The sequence below is a fragment of the Streptopelia decaocto genome (genome assembly GCF_964273445.1).
Source record: "Streptopelia decaocto genome assembly, chromosome: 4".
Classification (NCBI taxonomy): Eukaryota; Metazoa; Chordata; class Aves; order Columbiformes; family Columbidae; genus Streptopelia; species Streptopelia decaocto.
The window spans coordinates 739,303-756,957 of record NC_138658.1 but is presented as its reverse complement, the minus strand read 5'-3'; the positions used below and the strand labels follow the sequence as shown (position 1 = coordinate 756,957).

The following is a 17,655-nucleotide window of genomic DNA, read 5'->3' as shown; positions in this document are numbered from 1 at the left end:
GTCCTTGAGGTCATTTTGGAACGCCACGTCCACGAGCACGACGGCAGATAATGCTGTAACTGGAAACGGCAGCGTACTGCCACCGTTTTCAAACTACCCGAGAGAAAAGCAGACCCACTTGTAGTGCTGAAGACTCAGCAACCATCCAAAGACATTTGACCGAGTATTCTGCTCGGCCTACAGCTGACTGAAAGTACAAGGGCAGATTACACCCCCGTGAATTACAAAAAGGGCTTAAAAACTGAGATGACTGGATGCACGGGCCAGACCTCCTAACCAGCACCACCGCACTGTCATAAGTGTATTATGCAAGCCCTGACTTTTTGTAGTTACTCCTTTCCCCCAGCTCTCACGTCTCTGTTTCCTGTGCTAATGGCCAGTTCTTTCTCCCTCTCCACAAAACACTGATTTAAGGGAAGAGAACAGCATGTGACTGGTGCGCAGGGATCCCTGTACATCCACCTTGCAGTTCTATACTCCAGCAGATATTCTGACTCACCTCGAAAGCATGATTTTTTTGCATCCTGGGACTTTATAGGATTACAAACTATAAGCACCCTCTGCTGATGCACACACACAAATATATATACGTATACATAAATACAACCATTTCTCTGCAGGCACTCCGATCTGCTACCAAAGCATCTCGTAACAGTCACCTGCAAGCCTTAGCTGCTCTACAACAAGAATAAGTAAATATTATGATACTGGTGTTGGTATGCAATTTATCCCAAACAGAGTTTGGCTCATAGGATCACATTTTTTTGGTAGTAAAATATGCCACCAACTGACCTTCTATAACATTCCATCCCCAAAGGCAGAACATCTCAAAGAGCAGCTCTACCATACCCCTCCACCGCAGCCTGGTGGGTCAGCGATTCAGCACCGACGGAGGGACCAGCGCCACAGACTGAGCCACTTGTGTCATTTCTCGTTGCATTGCAAAGTCTCCCAGCCAAGGAGTGACACAGTCCAACCTGTTAAGCTAATGAGAGCTGGCAAGATCACAGCCCGAGCACAATAAAACATACAGAACAATGGATGCTCATGCTGGTTCCCTTCAGCTCCAGCCAGCAGAGGAACCTTTTGTTTAAGCAGCCGATGAGACACACACAAGTCGTAGAGACACAGAGTCACTCAAGCGCACTTACTTTTGTTTCTGCTTACTCCCTCTGCTAACCCCCAGCTCCAACTGACGTGCAGGGGCTCGCTCTCTGTCAATCTCCATTAAACACCCAGATAAGCCACTGAAAGATCATGTCATTGGTGGGCAGGGAAACCTCTAAATGCAGTTCGTTATTAACATGTGACGATTGATTAAATAACGGCCAGTCTTAAGGAAAACACAGATTAAGGTTCTCCCTAGCTATTTTTCTGCATACCACCATTCTTTGCCCAAGCTTCCCAGCCCATACAGTAGCACAGTCTCCGCACAGACTTGCTGCATTTCATCACTGGCCACAGGCAAACAGACTGAAGCACTCCCAGCTCTGTCTGCTGTGCGCGGCTTTGGGTGCTGCCCAAAGGACTGGGCTGCATCTTGGGCTTCATGTAGGTCATGAAGAGAAGTCAGAGTGCGGTTGACTCTCTAGCTTTACTGAAAACACTGTAGCAAAAGAAAGTTATGATGTGCCAGGGAGCAGCAATTTTCAGATATACTCCTTAGAGACCGGGTGAGGACAGAGGTGCTGTCTGGGAGGCCAACATCTGTTGCTAAATTAGAGGCAGACTTGGGAAGAAGGACAAGGCCTCCTTTTCTCCAAGTGTAAGAGAAGGAACTGTCAATAAACTGCGAATAAGCAGCTTTGTGGCGAGCGGGCCTGGGCGGCGCGTGGCTGCGGCGGCCACCGAGGCGCAGGAGCCGCAGCCACACGCAGCGCCAGGACTAGAGCAGGAGCGGGAACCGGGCCTGGCGCTGGAAAACGCGGCTGCTTGGCGTGTTCGGGCAAGGCAAGGCGGGGATGGTTACCCCATCGGTGTCTGCGTCTGTCTTTCTGGGCTGACTGAAAGCGGAACTTGCCCCGATGAAGCTGTGATGGAAACCTAATCTCCTGCAACAACAGACAAGTGCTCAGAAACACCCCTGAGTTCAGCCAAGAGAGAAAGTGAGGACCCGTTCCGAAGGGCATTTCCTTCTACACGAGTCTCTTGATGTGTCTTTCCTGCTCCCCACCTCCTGCCCGCTTGGTCATTCAGCAGCAGTTTGCAGGGGCTGTTTGCAGAGACACAACAACAGCAGCGGTCTGCTTGGAAAGCCAGCAGAAACCTCTTAGCTTGAAATCAGCAATGTGCAGAATCCCAAAAGAACAAAAATGTTTGAACTTGCCTCCCCAAAAGTGTTGTACTCATTGACTTGCAAGCAGGGGGAACAGCGGTAGTAATTTAACCTAGGGAAGAGTGCCAACAACTTATTTAATTGCAGAGCTTGTGCCAACACCACCACAATACAACTATTAATACAAGTCTGCGGTACAAGACTAATTCTCCTAACCTTGTGCTGCTGCCCTACAGTCAGGTCAGCGGCCGCGTCCCTTCTGTGCGGCCACTGCTCACAAACACTGGCAAGCGTTTCTAGCAAACACGAAATGAAGCAGGGGAGGGCAGGGGAGCAGCGTGGGATCACTGATTACATGAAGATTCCCCCCACAACTCTCCCCCTTTCTGTCCAAATGTTTCGCATTGCTTTCTCCATCTCAAGCCTCTCTCTTGAAACTGGAAATGCCTCTTGCCGTGTACTGGCTCCTGGAAAACAGCCAGACCTTCGGTCTGAATTCCACCAGCTCATTTCCCAGTTTCTATGAGACTGCAGCTGAGAAGCGTGCATCTCTCAGCCCGGGGGCAAGGCCGGTCATCAATCAGTGCATAAAAACATGAGGTCTGACACCAGGCACCAAGCTACCTTTCTAAAAGAATCATTCATTTAAATAACACATATTTTTACAGAAGAATAAAAAAATAGCAATAACGGATCCAGCACTCCTGCACGTTTTCAAAGATGCAGTTACTCTGGTGACTATGTACACGTCTTCAAATCCAACCTTCAGCAACACAACAACTCCAAGCAACATATTATATTATTACATGAGATAGTAAAGCCACCCATGTGTTTGCAGACTCAGTCTTGCTTCACACTTCAACCGCCACCATATTTGGGTTTGGTTTGGTTTTTGTCTTTTTATATTTACACCTTGTGACTGTATCACAACTGTAAATTCTGAATGCCCAGAAACATTGTTTTTGTCACCCTCACAAACAGAACAAAGGGCTTAGAGTTTAACTGTGACCTGCTGGCACAATCAGGATAGAAAACATAAATACTGAATACAAGCTGAACAGAAAACCGAGAAAAATACTTCTGTATGACTGTAGTTAACACCCTTATCAGGAAGTCAGTAGTTCTCTATAGGTGTTAGGAAATGCTTTGCAACATGTCATGGACTGTATGCTCTTTCAGTTCTTCTGCAATAAACACCTCTTTCCATAACACGTCTCTTCGGGGTCCCAGAAACCCTTCTGGGCTCCTGCTGTCCTATTAAACTGTTCCCACTTGGCACGTTTTGAAAGGGAACTGTTTGCCAATTCTTTGGCAAATATTTCTGTAATACTTTTATCTGCATTTTGATGTGAATTAACATTTTACATGTATGCATGCCTTCAAAAGGAAAGAAATACTGAAAACTCTTTTAAGTAATGGCAAATGTGAAGATTTGGCATATATTCAAAAACTTGCCTTTAATAAAGAGGTGAAACACCTCTAAAGTGCTAATAAAATCTGACCCTGCTGCCAATACAAACCAATTCCCCAAAGACTTCAGCATCGCACACTGTTCATCTCTATGTCAAGTGATGTTCAGAGAACGGCCCACTACCGATAATGGCTATTGAAAAGCACTGTCTCTTCTACCTCTGTCGGCTGCTCCTTGAACCATTTTACCTGCCGATACGGACGGAGCAGAACTGGTTACAGCACCGCTGCAGAACGTGGGCCTGCGTCCCAAAGGACACGGAGCCGAGACGCTGGTGAGCCAGGCACGCCGCTCAGCTGCGCCGGGAAAGCCCGCCCGGGAAGGGCTGCCAGCCCGCGGGTCGGCGGAGCGGGCTGTGGGAACCGCAACACGCTGCACCTGCCCCAAAAACGGCACCAACGCGGCACAAGGCGTTTCCAGAGGGGAAGTTAATATATGGCAGGAATGCACATAAATCCTGTTATTTCTTAATGGGATTTGGGAGCTTATTTCTCACCCCGCGCTTTGAAATGTATCCCACAGTCTATTCTGCTAAAGAATTTAAGCACAGTGATTTTCTTATCAGCAGGAATCATTCTTCGCTACGGTTTTAGGCGTTTTTTGTGGGATTTTTTAATGCAAGTGTGAAAAATTAATATTATGCTTGAATACCAGTTAGGATGTTAACAAGCTGTGTCCTGGATAAGCTGCTCCTGGTGCCTTTTTCCTGATTCCAGTTGACCAAGAAACCTGGAATCATTTATTGGTTTGTTTGGGTTTGTTGTTTCTGTCTGGGTGGGTTTTTAAAGTTCACAGCAAAGAAACAAGAGCAGCGGCGATGGATTTAGGCAGCGTCTGGCTGCAAGTGGAGAAACAGAACTCTGTTTCCAGCTCAGACATGGACAAACGTACACAAGCCCTCTCTTAATTAAAACAAACTTAAAACATCTAGGAAGACGTTTTTTCACCTGGAGAGCCAAGTGTGATACAGAGATGCAGACAGTATTTCCACTGGGGGAAACCGTGTTGTGGCACTGAGTGACTCCCGAGCTGCAGCTCCCTGAAGAGCCAGGGCTGTGGCCGTTCCCTGCAGCACGCTGCCAGATCCCTTCAGAAACGGGCTGCGGTAGGCGAGCCGCAGCTGAGGGGTTCACGATACCTACAAAGAGGGAGGGAACCCCTTTGGGTGAGACAGAAACACAGATGAGGCAGCCTACGTGAGATGACATTATAAGGAAAAGGAGAAACATAGTTAGCACACTTTACATCTACACTTTGGAATTCTGCTCGTCCGACACGCAGCCATGACCAGTATCCTGCTCCAGCCAAGGGAGGTCTTGGGGAACCTTGCTCCATCGCTGGTGTGCGATAGCCGGGGCCACCCAAGGGTCCGATTTCCTCATCTCCAGTGGACCAGGCAGGCTCGGTTCTGTTCAGCACCCACACCGGCAGATATTCATCATAATTCATCATGCAGACCACGCTGCTGACTTCGCGGAAGGAAATCTGAGATGTGAGCTTGACGTGGCCGGGCGCTGGGCAGCTGGAGGGTGCCGAACTCTTCCTGCCGACGAGCTAGTCCTGGTGCTGGATTGCATTTTTCCATCATGCACTGCAGATTCCTTGTTCCAAGCACAAAGGCGGGTTTGGGGCAGACAGAAAAGGAAAGCCCCTCTAGGCAGGGTGAGAACCGCATCCTGAAGGCTCCAGAATGACGGCTGAACACCCAGCTCTTTCTGTTGTTCGTGCTCCAATGCTCCAAGTCTACCCTCTCGGCTCTCAAGCGAGGGAGAGATTTGCCTCCTGGGCTGAGGGACAGCAACACACTGGAGGGTTTTCTGCCACTGCTCTCGAATGTTCTCTGCGGCCACGAGGTGGTGATCCACTCAGGGCTCTGGAAATGCGCAAACAAGTGACAAAGATGTTGTGCTTCAGCCATCTATTTGCCAAGGCCTCTGGACGTTTTTTCTCTGACTCTCAACGTTGGCAAGCCAATTACAGTTCGGCTCATTTTCACCTTCCAAGTTCCCTCCCAAACTCTGACCAGTTTATGCACAATAAGTTCATGGTGGATTCATGCTCCACAGTTCTGAGCTTCATCAAACGATCCTGAAGGCAAACACTGACGAAATTTGAGATGAGATTAGCTCAGCTCCAGTTCTATTATCGATGATGCTTGTTCTTCTTATGCCTTGGGCTCCCAAGAAGCGTGGGAAAGGTTGAAGGCAGTGGAGCCCTGCACAAGCAATCCTCTACTCTGCACAAACACCGATTTACAGAGCGCATTCTCTGCTTCTCATTCTAGGATCAGTATAAATCTCAGCTCTGGTTATATACCTGCTACAGCCAAGCAAACAGGATACATGGCTTATTTCTGTCTAATCTCTTTCATGTAAGCTAAAGCCAAGGCAAGATTTATGAAAGCTCCATTTATTGACCCTAAGGATTACATGTTGTTTTTAATCACACAGGAGTCCTCTCTGTCCAAGAGCCTGAGAAGAAAATACTTCCTCTGTGACACCTTTTTGTGACTTTGAAGGACATTACACCGCATATGGTCCTCTTTAACTCATGAGGTTGCACGGCAGTAGAGGAGACCTGATCTTTCACATCAGCTATCTCTGGATTTGGATCAAAACTTAGCAGCTTGGGTTGATTTCTGGTAAGAAGGTAACTCTAAGGTATGACCAGTCAGCTGGAGACAGACACCTGTCAGTAACCCCCCTCCTCTCCTTAGCATGGAGACATGACTTTTGCCAAGGCTAATTTCCTTCCACATGCACGTTCACAAAGTCACACCACTGAGCCACCTGTGCACCCTGGGATTCATCCGTGCTGATCTTTGTGAACAAGGACAACCAAGGTATGCGATGGGCTCATCGCGGTGCACCACAGCCCAAGCGGTACTACCCCTGCAGACAGCCCGCTGCAGCCGGCAAAGCTGCCGGTGACTTTGCTGGCGCAGCAGCAATGCTCAGCAAGCCACTGCTCGCGTCACTCCGCCGTTTTGTCTGCAGTTGCCAATTCAGGGCCACGGAAGCGAACAGAAGTCTTTTTGTGCTCAAGAACGATCAGCAGCCTAACGGAGGGGGCTGACAATAGGAGCCTTTTCATCAAGCAGCTCCCTAGCCTTAAGAAAAGGTAGACGATCCTGTTGCTTGTGCTGGCATCAGCAGTCTTTCGTAAGGCACTTGTGAGCCCTCAGAAACAAGGAAGAGTGGTGAGGAATTGCCCCTCTGCTTTCTGAAACAACCACAGCATCAGTTCCCTTCTCCTTCTCTGAGAGCCAAGGGCTGCATCATCCAGATTCCCTGTGTGCTTAAAATGCCTGTGTGCGTGACCGTGTGCCACAGTCCAGCAACAGGACTCAAATCCGCGGGCAAACCATTTTGCACAACGAACCCCTCAGCTCCTCAGCGGACAGAGCGCACCCTTCGCCAGTGCCCAACCTGAAACAAGTGCTGGGGGGCAAGGAGAGGGAGAAATCATTTGTGCCAACCAGCTGATTTGGTCCTTGATCTTTTTTCTGCAAGGGGGACTGGAGGCTGGTCAGTGCAGATCTGTAATTCTTTTGCTCTCGGCAGCACCTTTTCTCCTGCCTTTGGACAGAGACCAAACACAAAGCAATTCCAGTTTGGCTTAGTCCTGAACGAATTACTGCGCGCTTACTGTTCACTGGCTGCTTTCCCTGGGGAACACAGAAGTGAAAGAACAATGAACACACCAACTCTCCACGCCCAGTAAGCTGATACAGTTAAACAGTAAGAGCAGTACTCGGGCAATTCTTATATACCATTCTTCTATTTGTACACACGAGAACACACATTTCTGACGACCTGCCACATCATACACAACATCCATGTCTATGGCCCTAAAAGTGTAACCAGTACAATGATGCTCTGCAAGAAGGACTGAGCATAACAAGCTGTTTACGGTTTTGAAACGGATCCTTTCATCAGCCCACTCACAGCATACTGGAAGATAACTAGTGAAAAGGGCTATTTTTTTCAAACGTGAACCACACAGAGGCCCCAAGCTATCTATCCTTCAGCAGTGAGGACAAAAAAATTGAGTCCATATCTAGCCAAAAAACAACAAGTGTGGAAACTCCGAGACAAAAAACCAATTACAAAAATCACAAAACAAGTCACCATGCCCCTGGCTCAGGTTCGTGTCCTCATGCCCAGGCCATTAACTTCCCTGATTCTGCCAACTGCAGACAAGCAGCTCTCATGTGAGCATTGCAACCCTACAGAAAGAGTAACAGCTTCTAAATTGCCATTTGTCACACCCAGGGATAAGGGGAATGGATGCAAAGCAGCTCTGCCTGTCAGGGCATAAGATAATTTGATTTTGTTTATGAGGACTCTGGGCATTGGAATGGGGAGGGCAACTGGCTCCTGGTACCGATTTATGGGAGAGCACTGACTCCGAGTGCCTTGATCAGAGGCAGGGACAGGGAGAAGTGTCTGGGGGCAGCTGGGGTCCACATCCACGGTTTTGGATGCTCGCTGCTAACCAGTGACATTCTGCTGCTCATCAGAGGCTGATTTTTGGATGTTGCCTTGAGATACCGTGGAAAAAGAATGTGCAACTCACTAGTTTTTGCCCATTCTTCCTTTCCTTTTCTTCTGGTACAGCTGGAAAAATTCCACAAAGCCTATTTATGATACTCCCCACAAGCTTGTGTTCAGGTGGTAGACCAGAACACCACACAGCATCCTGAAGCACGCACCACAGGAACACCACACACCATCCACAAGAGTGGAAATGTCACCACCAAAGTGGAAATGTCACCACAAGGGTGGGAACGTCACCAGGAGGGTGGAACAGGCAGCTCCAGAAGCCAAGGGGAAGCTCCTTACCTTCCCAGGATCACTAAGTGCTGCTCTAGGACAGTCAACACTCTGCCTCTCCATTTTGGAAACAGACTGCCACACTTCTTTTCATTCAAAATCAGTATGCTCTAATGTCCCATATAGCCACAATCATAACATATGATTCTACAGCCTTCATGTGACGAGTTGTATATAATCAGTCCAGAAACAAGATAGAACGAGTAAGCTAGAAGGAATCGAAGCAGTTTCCTATGTGGAGAGGGAAAACCATGGGTCAGATGTAATAAATTTGTTTATGGTCTGCCCTCACCTTCAGCAAAACACATCATGAAGAGACCCGTGTTGATTTAGCTCTTAGGAAACTGCTTCAGTACAAGTTTATCTTTCCACCAAGTAAAAAAGACCAGTATTAGCATAAAAAGGTCATCTGTTTTAACTAGCTAAATTCACGTTAGCTGCACAACCGACATTTCTGACAAGTTGATTTAGACTCGGTCCCGTGATGTGCTGAGCTCCGTGGCCGACTCAGCAAAGCGCTTACTAGTGTGTTTAACTGTGTGCCTGTCTGCCGCTGCACCGCCGGCCAGAGAAACGGCCTGTCCCGTGCACTGCAGCACGGCCAGGGCTCCGCGCTGCAGCACGGCCAGGGCTCCGCGCTGCAGCACGGCCAGGGCTCCGCGCTGCAGCACGGCCAGGGCTCCGCGCTGCAGCACTGCCAGGGCTCCGCGCTGCAGCACGGCCAGGGCTCCGCGCTGCAGCACTGCCAGGGCTCCGCGCTGCAGCACGGCCAGGGCTCCGCGCTGCAGCACGGCCAGGGCTCCGCGCTGCAGCACGGCCAGGGCTCCGCGCTGCAGCACGGCCAGGGCTCCGCGCTGCACAGGGACTTCGGCTCAGAGACGGCGCACAACTCTTAAACCCTGGGAACCGGACCTCACACACGACACCGTCTGCCGGCGCAGAGTAAGTCTGCTTTCTGCAACTCACACTCCCAACAGTTGTTGCCATTGCTTATGCGTAATTTCTTGGCATGTTATTGGTGGAAAAATACGTCTTTCCGAAGAACTGCACAGGGCTGTGAGAATCAGTATTTGTGCATCTGGGCCTTTCGTAAATTCGCTCATCCTGGTTTTTAAATTCTAGCACAGTCTTTAGTCTGAAACTGAGACAAGCCAATACTTGTGGGTCTCAAATTAGCACCAGTTCATGATGTCTAGAAAGAACTATCACATTCAAACACATCTGCTATCTGTCTAGGGTTCTAGAACAATACGGCAATGTTACTTTGATTGCTTTATGTCATGCTGTAAGCTTTCATGGGTACCAACTTAAATATTTGCTGAAATCTACTTGTTTATTTACACTAAGGCTGTTTAACACCACTCTGTCAATGCAAACAGACAGTTAAGTGGTCATAAACATATTTGCTGAAACAAAACAGAAATAAAACTCCTACCTTAATTCTGAATAATTGGAAATGAAAAACCGACACACTTCTTCTGATACTTACAGGTACACGTTACTGGATCATTCCCAGTGCGTACCTGCAGGAGCAGTGCGATCTTCATCGGTCCCTCCCAGCCCAACCACTCCACGGTTCTGCGAGCACTCCTGGGGGAGCACGGCAGGATTTACCCTCTCACACGACTCAATCTATCACTTCCACAGTTCCTCATTACTTCACACTATACTCGGAAGAAGAATACTGAACTAGCTACATGACTAACACACAATTACTTCTGAAGAACATACAGTGCGTTCAAACACAAGAGGAAAGTGGATAATTTCTCAGCTGAAGCTGGGAACCAGGAAGCAGCTCAAGGTGCTGCGTGAATTCAGAAAGCACGGCTTTCCCGTGCAAGCTGCTCTCCAGCACAAGCGAAACGAGCAAATGCTAACACTGATAGCACAGACCAAGCAGTCGCTACCCGTGGAAAACAACCCCCCCCCCCATTTCTGCAGCGCTGTTCCCAGCGGCAGGCACAAGTCACCCGCTCCCAGTGCCACTGTGCACACTCCAGGCGTGGTCGGCATTATGGGGCCCGGTTGCTGTGGAAACCAAACCCCACAGATGAATGAATGTTCGCAGCCAGAGCCGTCCCTCTTCCTCTCGGCCTCCCCGCCACCAATTAAAATAAAAAAGAAAAGAGGAAGGTGATGCTCTTTATATCACAGAAGAATGCCCAAGCAGAAAGAAACGCTCTTTTCCTCACAAATGTAGAACACTACCACTAAAAGTGAACAACCTGGCTGAAGCGTTAGTCCCTCACGTTTATAGAGTGAAAACACCTAACACCATTCCAGTGAGCTCAGTTCTGCTTTATGTGGCTATGCCAAACTATCTCCAAGAACGTCCTCCAGGAAAGACGATTAGGTGAAATTTCTATAATCCCTTCATGATGAAACTACTTTTATGGAAGTCTCTGCTTTTTACTTTCAGCATGTCAATGCGTTAATTACAAATCACTTATTTCAGTTCAGCTTTTCAAGTGACTGACAGTCTTCATGTGACTGTTTGCACAGTGAGCTGCAGGATGTGAGTAACACTGGTTTGGATTATCAGCATTTTCTCTTAGCTGACAGTGGTCCGACCCTTTGAACACCCCACATACATCCCAGTTTTCATGAGGCTGTAGAATTAGACATAAGTACACCTACGCACCTAACAGCTTGCTATAGAAATGCATACTGTTAACAAGCAGAACTGACCAGACAGATGACACCGAAGAGAAATATGGTCAAGAGCCACACGGGTAAAATTTCAGAATTACCTAAATTCTATATTCAAAAAAGGTTTAGGGCCACAGATCAAACATATTTTAGATATTAATAGATTCAATTTGATGCTTTTGAACATGTGTTGTCTTCAGTATGTGAACCTTCAGGTACCTGGGTACTCCAAACAGCCCGGTTCTGATCAGAACGAGGAACTCTTTCTCCCATTTTTTTCCCCTCCAAACATCTTGGTGAGTTACACTACTAGTTGCCTGTTGACACCTCTCAATCATGAATTACTAAAATAATAAAAATCTTGAAAATGTACCATACTTAATATTTAATAAGAAGAGGACACATAGGGTGAGAAAACTGCTAACACAGCATAATGTACAGTAAAAGTATTCATTATTCTTTTGGTTCCCCACACACACTTCTAATCAGCCAACGTCACTTCACGTGACTTAAAGCACTTACTTTCCTTCTCTTCAGAAGAGGTGGCGATGGATTACTGAACACGCTCAGATACGTTATGACTTCATGACACCAGATCACCTCCTGAGAGTCCCTTACTGCCCCCATTCACAGCAGTGAGATAAATAGAGCCAATTTCTGCAAGCCAAGATACTTCCTGTGGGACAAAACCCGCCCTTTGGTAGTTCGACAATGCCGAGAGCTCTCGTGTTGCTCAGATAGGCAGCTCCTGAGCAAGCATACTGACTTCAAAAGGTGCTCAACAGTTTTCAAAACCAAGCCCAACACGATGTCAAATACAACATTTCAGTGTCTCTTGCCCTTTAAATCGGGCACCACTCCTCACTTGCGTGCATTTCATTAAAAATAAGAAAAATACCTTAGAGATGATTAATGGCTGGCCGTGCTCCAGCCCGCCCTGCAGCGCGAATCCCCACGGCGCGCCTCCTTGGAGCAGTGCCTCCAGGTAGATGTATCTTCCCTTCTGGGTGGCGCTGGGCTCTGGAGATGATAGGCTGCTGTTAATATTGTCCAACATCCTCATCTGTCCTATCGCATACTCAGTCAAATACAAAACCCACTCAGGCAATCACAGAATAACGAAGTTGCAAACTGAACTCCCCAGAAGCCCCCAGAGCTCATTACTGAACACGTGAAACAAGACGAGCCTGAGACGGAAAACTTTTCTTCAGAGCCGCGGTCCAAGGTGATGGGTTAAAAACGGTTCCCACCAACATTTCAGCACATTGTTCCTCCTTCAGAATTGTGACATTCTATTGTTGTTTCAGCACTGTGCTTTCCCCATTCCCAGCTATCCTGGGCATGACAGCTCTATAAAGATTTATCTTCCTGTCCTTGATATATCAAACTTGTGCTTTTAAAGGTGTAGGCAAAAAAAAAGCAAATCAAATGTTCATAGATTTAAAAGCCCCTGGGCAGCAACTTGCCAAAAATCCAAGCGAATGCTTCATTTGTGATTGATTATTGGTCTTTTCTTCCTTTCTGCACGCCATTTACCATTACAATGGCCTTTCTGCCTCAGCCCACTGCACTGAAAGAATGGAGCGTCTTCTCCCCCTCAGCTCTCAGCTGCTCTGTCCACTTACTTCACAATTTTCGGACTTGTCAAAAAAAATAAAAAAGGCTGGGGAGGAGAGAGAAAGTCCATTCCCAAAACTACTTAGAGGGGTTTAAAATGTGACAGAACTCCATCCTTTGGATTAAAAGGCACAGGAAAAGTCTATCAGGAAAAGCAGAGAAGCAGGTGAAATTAATCCTTTGGGAAAAATGTTAAGACGATAGCCGAGCTCTTTGCATTCTCTGTGCTCTCCCCGCTGATCTGCCAAAGCGGCAGCAGCTACCGCTCTATGAGAGCGTGAGGAAGTGAGAGAGAGAGAGAGGTGGATTAAGGCAGTGCTGCCCCGTTGTGCACATCACGCAATTAGAAAATGCCGTGTGCGAAAGCTGGGGCTCACCCTTTTATCCTGCCCCCGGAAACCACCATCTTTCTATTGTCCTTGCCAAGGAATTGTAACAATCCAAACTGCCAGTTGCTGCAAACACAATGGACCTGTTCCAAACCAGCACAGTGGAGCGCTGCTAATGATTCCGCTTTCATAAAGTGCTTTTCCTCTGCATGGCGCCTACCAGCTTCCCTGAACATATTTCTTTCTCCCATTTCCGCTGTCATAAAAAGGCAATACTATTCCAGTATATGGAATAAGAAACAACAGTAAGAACTTGGGATACTTTTATGTCACCAATGAGAATGCAGAATTTATCCATGTGAATGCAGTTTTTCTTGCACATATGCACACAGGCTTAGACATCTGACTCATCATTTTCAAAGCTCTTGACTGTACTCCTAGCAGAAATCACCGAGATGTTCACAAAACGTTCTGGTTTGTATCTGCCCTTGAACAGGATGACAGAGGTAGCCCCCAGACCACTGCTCGTCCTGCTTGTGTAGCCGAGCAAACCAACAGTAGTGCCTGTGCCTGTGAGGTACCTGCACTTTTGATCTCATAGTGCCTGGGACGTGTGAATTTTCTCCTTTGGGCTCTGAAAGCGGTGAAGATCTTGTGTTAACAAACACAAAATGAACTGTGGGAGAAAAACTTTGAAGCTGTGACTCTAAAACGAGAAATCTTTGCATTTGTTCACACCGTTCATGCTGCCCCATTCCCATCCCCTTTAATGTTATGGTTTCGCCACAGCCTCCTATTTGCCCCATGTGTCCCAGCTCTCACTCCCAACAGCCACAAGGAGGAATGCAGAAAAGAGGCCCCTCCCTTTATTTTTCATGGAAGATGATCCTCAATCCGTGCTCATACTGAGCTTTGTTCCCTCTGCTTCCCTCCCAGGGGCTGAGTTTTCAGCCGCTTCACACCCTGGTCAGGCTCGCAGCTTGCTTTTATCCCCAACTCACCCTTCAGCCTGCCTCAAATCAGATTTCTGCAGTTTTACACTCCTAGGATTTCACTGTAAAACCCTCATTCCAAGTCACCACAAAGAGCAATTCATTTCTGTCCCTCCACAGGCCTTCTGGAGACAGGCTAAGGCTCCAGGACCTGTCTCTTGGGGCCACACATCCTCCTATCCGGAGCCATCAGGGCTGTTTAGGACTCTGCAAGAATGTGCCAGTCTGTTAACAAGCCAAGGTACTTCTTTGCATTATAGCAATTCCCAACACTAAATACTGAACCTCATGTCTGCAGACATCAGAATTTCAGCAAGAGCTTTGGTTCCCAGGGTGCCTACAATGGCTGATCATTAACTGTTACCAACATAAGTTCTGAGGTCCAGCTTTCATTCTGCTTCAGCACTGCAATTCACTTCAAGTGCTGAATCCAACACCTTTTTCCCAATAATTCCATCAAATTTGTCATTGTCGCAAGCATGGAATTTTCTCGCCCCTACCACCTCCAGATTTGCTAGTCCACCACATTGCTAAGCCAGCTCTAAAAAGGTCTACACATAGGTGCTTTGCACATACCAGAGACCCAAGAACAGCTAAGAAAAAACGGTGGATCAATCACCCGAATGGGCTGCCAGATACCGTGCTGCTTTCTCAGCAGGCTTGTATTCTGCACAGCAGTTACAAATCACTCAGGTGCTGACAGAATGAAGTTTCTGTCTGTCCTCACGATGCCAACCTCTTGGCGACACCCACAGAAACCAAAGGATTTTTGGAACCCTAGAGACAGCACCAACGCCAGTCCACACACGGCGGATTGAACTTCCCGCCAGACGCAACGCAAACCAAACCAGTGCATTAATAACATATAGCAACTGTTGATTAAGAAAGTGGGATTAACAACATGCATTGGTGTGCTTTACCTGAAAACTAAATATTCTGAGAAATAGGTTTCCACGCTCAATACAGTTAAAGCAATATTCGCTATTCATCCTCATTTCCATGATTAAAATAAATTTTGGACAGAGTAATGTCAGAACCCCTTCCCTCAATTGCCGAGTACTACACTGCTAAAGCAGGCGAAATTGCCATTGATTTCATTGTTCATATGTCACAACCAAACCCCACATTTATAATCAGTAAAGGCACTGACTCCTTGCTGCTGGCTGCTCGGATTTTTCCTAAATTCCTTCAAATACCCAAAGTTTCTTTTGCAACTGCAGAAGTTCATCAAAGCAACACTGCCCCCATCCGCTGGTTTTCAGCTAACACAGTTTTTTAAACAGCTATCACAGCTCAAATTGTCCTGATTTAAATGTGACATTTCAGAAACAGCTAACATGCATTTACTATGCTTTGCCCTTTCAGAAAGGAAGCACAATCTTTCCTAAGTAGTCAGAGCGGTGTTATTGATCTTACCTGAGTCCCTGAGCTCGCAAGTCATCGGCTCAGATGAAAGTAAACCTAGAAATCAAAGACAGGAAATTCAGCTCCTAAATTTTGTACACATCTGTTATTGCCTTTCCTGACTGAGGAATTAAACATTATGCTTAGTTCAAATCTACCTTCTGTTTATTTATATCCTCTAAGTTCAGAGGAAGCAAATTCACAACTTAAGTCTAAGTCTGAGGCACAACAGTGAGAGGTTCTTATTGTAAGTCTGGACATCACAGCAAGCTGGGATAATGCAGCCCTGTGCCTGAGCTCATTCTGTAAAGAGCAGGGTCAATTCTGTAGACATTTATGTTTGTCATGTGCCACATGAAGAAACACAGCAGGTTCAGATAGATAAATTTCCAGGGAGTTTTCCCCATAAAAATATGATTATTATTATTATTTAACAGTTAAAGCAGCTATTAATGCCTTTAACCCAACTTGAAATGGTTGACGGGATGGTCCAGGCATTTTAGAAGCAGAGCCTCTGCTGGTTTAAACTAGTCCGTGACCTTTCTCGGAAGCTATATCCCCCTGCACAGCTCATAGTCCGCTTTGTGGGAACAACAGATTACTTTAAATTAACAAATTTATATTTGCATCTTGCTGACAAACCTGACATGATTCTTAGATTTTTTTTTTTTTTCTTCCCAGAGATATTCCCAAAATAGGAGAAAATTTTTCAGGAATTACATCCTCAAAGGATTATTGTTTCAAGGGTGCAACTGGTGTTTCAGGGTGGCAGGGGGAGCAGCAGAGAGCCCGGGGTGCTCAGCCCTGGGCTGAGCCCACGCAGCACCAGACTGAAAAGGCACCTGTTGCCAGGAGAGAACTAACGCCCGCAGCAAGCGCCCTGCGCGGCCCCCACGGCAAAAGCCGTCACGTTTCCGCTGGAGCCGGAGCACTGGAGCGGCACTTGCCGAGCAGTCCGGGCGCTGGATGCGGCGGCCCGGGCTCCCCGCCCACGCGCAGCCCCGCAGGAGGGGTCTGTTGCCAAGGCTACCGAGTGGGGCTGCAGGGCGAGGGAGGGCGCAGGTGGCTCCAGCAGCTCCGCGGGGCCTGGGGGCTGGATGCCCAGCAAAAGCAGGAGCGACTGCCAGATGAGCGCTGTCCCCTCTTGTCGCAGCCCCAGAGCAAGGGGCAGAGCCCCAGTGCACCCCCAGACCACAGCAGAACCCAGTCTCGGCCGTGTCTGTCAGAGGTAGGTGCAACCCCCCCCACGGGTGACTTTTCGTGCTTTGTTAACACCTCAGACTGTTTGAACATTGAAATCTGGCTTCAGGGTGTTGTGCAGAATATTTACCTATAAACTCCTTGGCCTCTTTTCTCTGTTCATAGAGCAGTGCTGCCTCTTTTTCCAAGTAGTGTGATAGAAACTCCTCTTTTCCTCAGGTTGTTTTCCATCCTCCACGTGTGTTCTTGCTGCTGGTGCACTGGCAATTCTGGAGCGCGGTGCGGCTGAGGGAGCGCAGACCACACCTGTTTCCTGCAGGTTATTGTTACTCTTCCCTCGGCCTGAAGTAGTCCACATAAAACCACTTTTCTTTGTCTTTAGGTTTGTCTTTTAGAACTAAGTGAATGGTTTGCTTCTTTTGTAAATTAAAACGGTGTGTTCTCTGCTGAGGAATGGTTATGTAGTTTTCTTCTTAGTCAGGTATGGAAATACATTAACATACCTGCCTGCCTTCTGAGTTTGCTCTGCTTTAAGGTTTCCAGCTCTCCTATGATTTTCTTTTGGGCAAAATTCACACTCTTGTTTCTGGAGACTCGTAACATGGGGTATCTGGTATAAGCTGTTGGCTGTTACTGTGAATAAGTTGAAAGGAGGGACAGTCAGTTGACACTTGTGTGTTCACTCCTGAAATCAAGACCCAAAATGGGACAGTCAGACACAGTATTTTCTTTGTTCAAGTAGTTACACTCTTGTGACTCTGGGCCCACTCTCCGAGTATTGAAAATACCTTTAAGAATTCAAAACTATTTCATCTCTGGAGAAGTTGGTACAAGAATCAGAACGTTTTGGTATTACTTCTTAACTGGATTTTTGGGGAGAGTG

General features: G+C 47.3%; 1 protein-coding gene across 1 annotated transcript in view; it reads right to left on the bottom strand.

The window, feature by feature from the left end:
• The window catches only part of SHROOM3 (shroom family member 3), a gene marked incomplete at its 5' end in the record, with an annotated part of 112,588 nt that extends 100,295 nt beyond the window's left edge, over positions 1 to 12,293 (bottom strand). The window contains one exon of the mRNA XM_082051663.1: positions 12,129 to 12,293. Within this exon, the coding sequence (XP_081907789.1) occupies positions 12,129 to 12,293 (165 nt within the window). The remainder of the gene's footprint in view (positions 1 to 12,128) is intronic.
• Positions 12,294 to 17,655: the final 5,362 nt, after the last annotated feature.